The sequence below is a fragment of the Loa loa genome (genome assembly GCF_000183805.2).
Source record: "Loa loa unplaced genomic scaffold supercont3.1729, whole genome shotgun sequence".
Lineage (NCBI taxonomy): Eukaryota > Metazoa > Nematoda > Chromadorea > Rhabditida > Onchocercidae > Loa > Loa loa.
In genome coordinates this window covers 1-1744 of record NW_018109908.1, presented here as the reverse complement: position 1 = coordinate 1744, position 1744 = coordinate 1, and the positions used below count along the sequence as shown (strand labels likewise).

Genomic DNA, 1744 nt, shown 5'->3' with positions numbered 1-1744 from the left:
GTTAGAAAGAAGTTTTGGTTTTTTTTCGTTACAACAACTAAATGTCATGAACATTTTTTTTTTTTTTTTTTTTGTTGTGTGTAATGCGGTCGTATGCAAAATGTCATCATTATATTCAGATAAGCTAACCTAAACGATCACAAAATTCATTGTCTGGAAAAGTTTATTTGAGAGTAGTATTGTACCGCATACCACCTAATATGGGCTTTAAGGCACTAATGATAGCTATTAATTTTAATGCCTGGCAATGTAATTAACTAACAAAACTCTTCTTCATCCAGATAAAAACATTACAGACTACAACTAATATTATTATTAATAGTAATTATTATTAATAATTCAAAAGTTCTGTAACGATAGTAATTTAATGAAGCAATAAAAATTTTGGAAAAAAAACAATAATAATAATAAATAAAAACTAACAAATGGATCTATAAAAGCTTGACATAGTGCAGTACGTGTCTTTTTGGCAATATTAAATAATGGAACACAACTTGATACATTCCTTGACATCTGTAATTGCATTAACATTTTGTTATGGATAAATTTAATTAACCAATTAAAAAGTTTCGAAATTTTTTACCTAATTAATTAGTTATCATAGAAAAAACTTCACTTCACATCATTCCTTTTATTTCCTGATTTATTACAATAACTTACAACAATAGGAGAAGGGGTTTGCAAAAATTTGAAATCTAAATGAAAATTAAATTTTCAGTACTTACAGTAAAAACGATCAGAAATATTTTTAAATAAAATTCTTGCTGAAAACTCTTAGCTAGTTCATATCTTATTATAGATTAATGTATGTCGCAGCGTCATTTCAATCAATTAAGGCTAACTACATCCTATTATAGACCAAATTAATGCAGAAGAGCCGTCTACATCAATTATTCGAATCCCCAAGGGTTCATTCGTCTGACTAAATCATAGTTGAGATCTCTTCCCGATGCTTTTCTTAATTTTTTTGTTTTCCTCATTTAACCTTCTCATAACAATTTTTATGATAGCAGTGCTTAAATCAAAAAATTAAAATCAGAACTACAAAAATTTGTTGGGCTTTTATTTATTCTAAATGCTTTTGAAATTTCCTTTTTTTCTTTGTAAGTTTTATGAAAATACTATTTGTACCTTGACAGTATTTTGTTTCACTATGTTTTTTTCTAATTTTCAACTTTTTTACTTCCGGAAATCCTTTCAATTTGCTAATAAATAGTAATCCAATTACATCATATTTCCATTAGCAATAAGACAAATACAAATAATATATCAAATACCAATTTTTCAAATCATTTTTTAAGTGATATCTGATCATATCACTCTGATACAAAATTTCATCCTTACGAAAAAAAAAGGAAACTTTTAGCAAATACTGATAGTTCCTGTTGGTTTAAATTTAAATTTAATATTTCAAATTTTATCAAATTTTCATGTTTTTTTTTTTTTTTTTGGGAATTTCAAACCTGTATGCGAACATGCTCCATATATTTTCCAATTTGTTGTTCCATTTCTTGCACTAATTGATCAGCAGCTGCTCGAAAATATTCATTCAAATTTGATGATAGCAATGCTTGCGCATGTTGCAATTTAGCCGATAATGTAACACTGGGTATTGCAATCCGTGCCAACCGATCGTTTAATTCAGTGAGCATTTTTAATGCACTGGCAAGATTTAGCAGTATCGGATTTACATGTTTTATCTAAACAAATAATTAATAATTATCAATCCACTTTGAAAATTTAT

The 1744-nt window shown here is 27.0% G+C and overlaps 1 protein-coding gene across 1 annotated transcript; it reads right to left on the bottom strand.

The window, feature by feature from the left end:
* Positions 1 to 423: 423 nt before the first annotated feature.
* On the bottom strand, positions 424 to 1652 carry LOAG_15268 (hypothetical protein; the record flags this gene model as incomplete). The annotated part of the gene is made up of 2 exons (XM_003150760.2): positions 424 to 513; positions 1464 to 1652. Coding segments are annotated over 2 exons (279 nt in total), but the record flags the coding sequence as incomplete, so codon positions are not given.
* Positions 1653 to 1744: the final 92 nt, after the last annotated feature.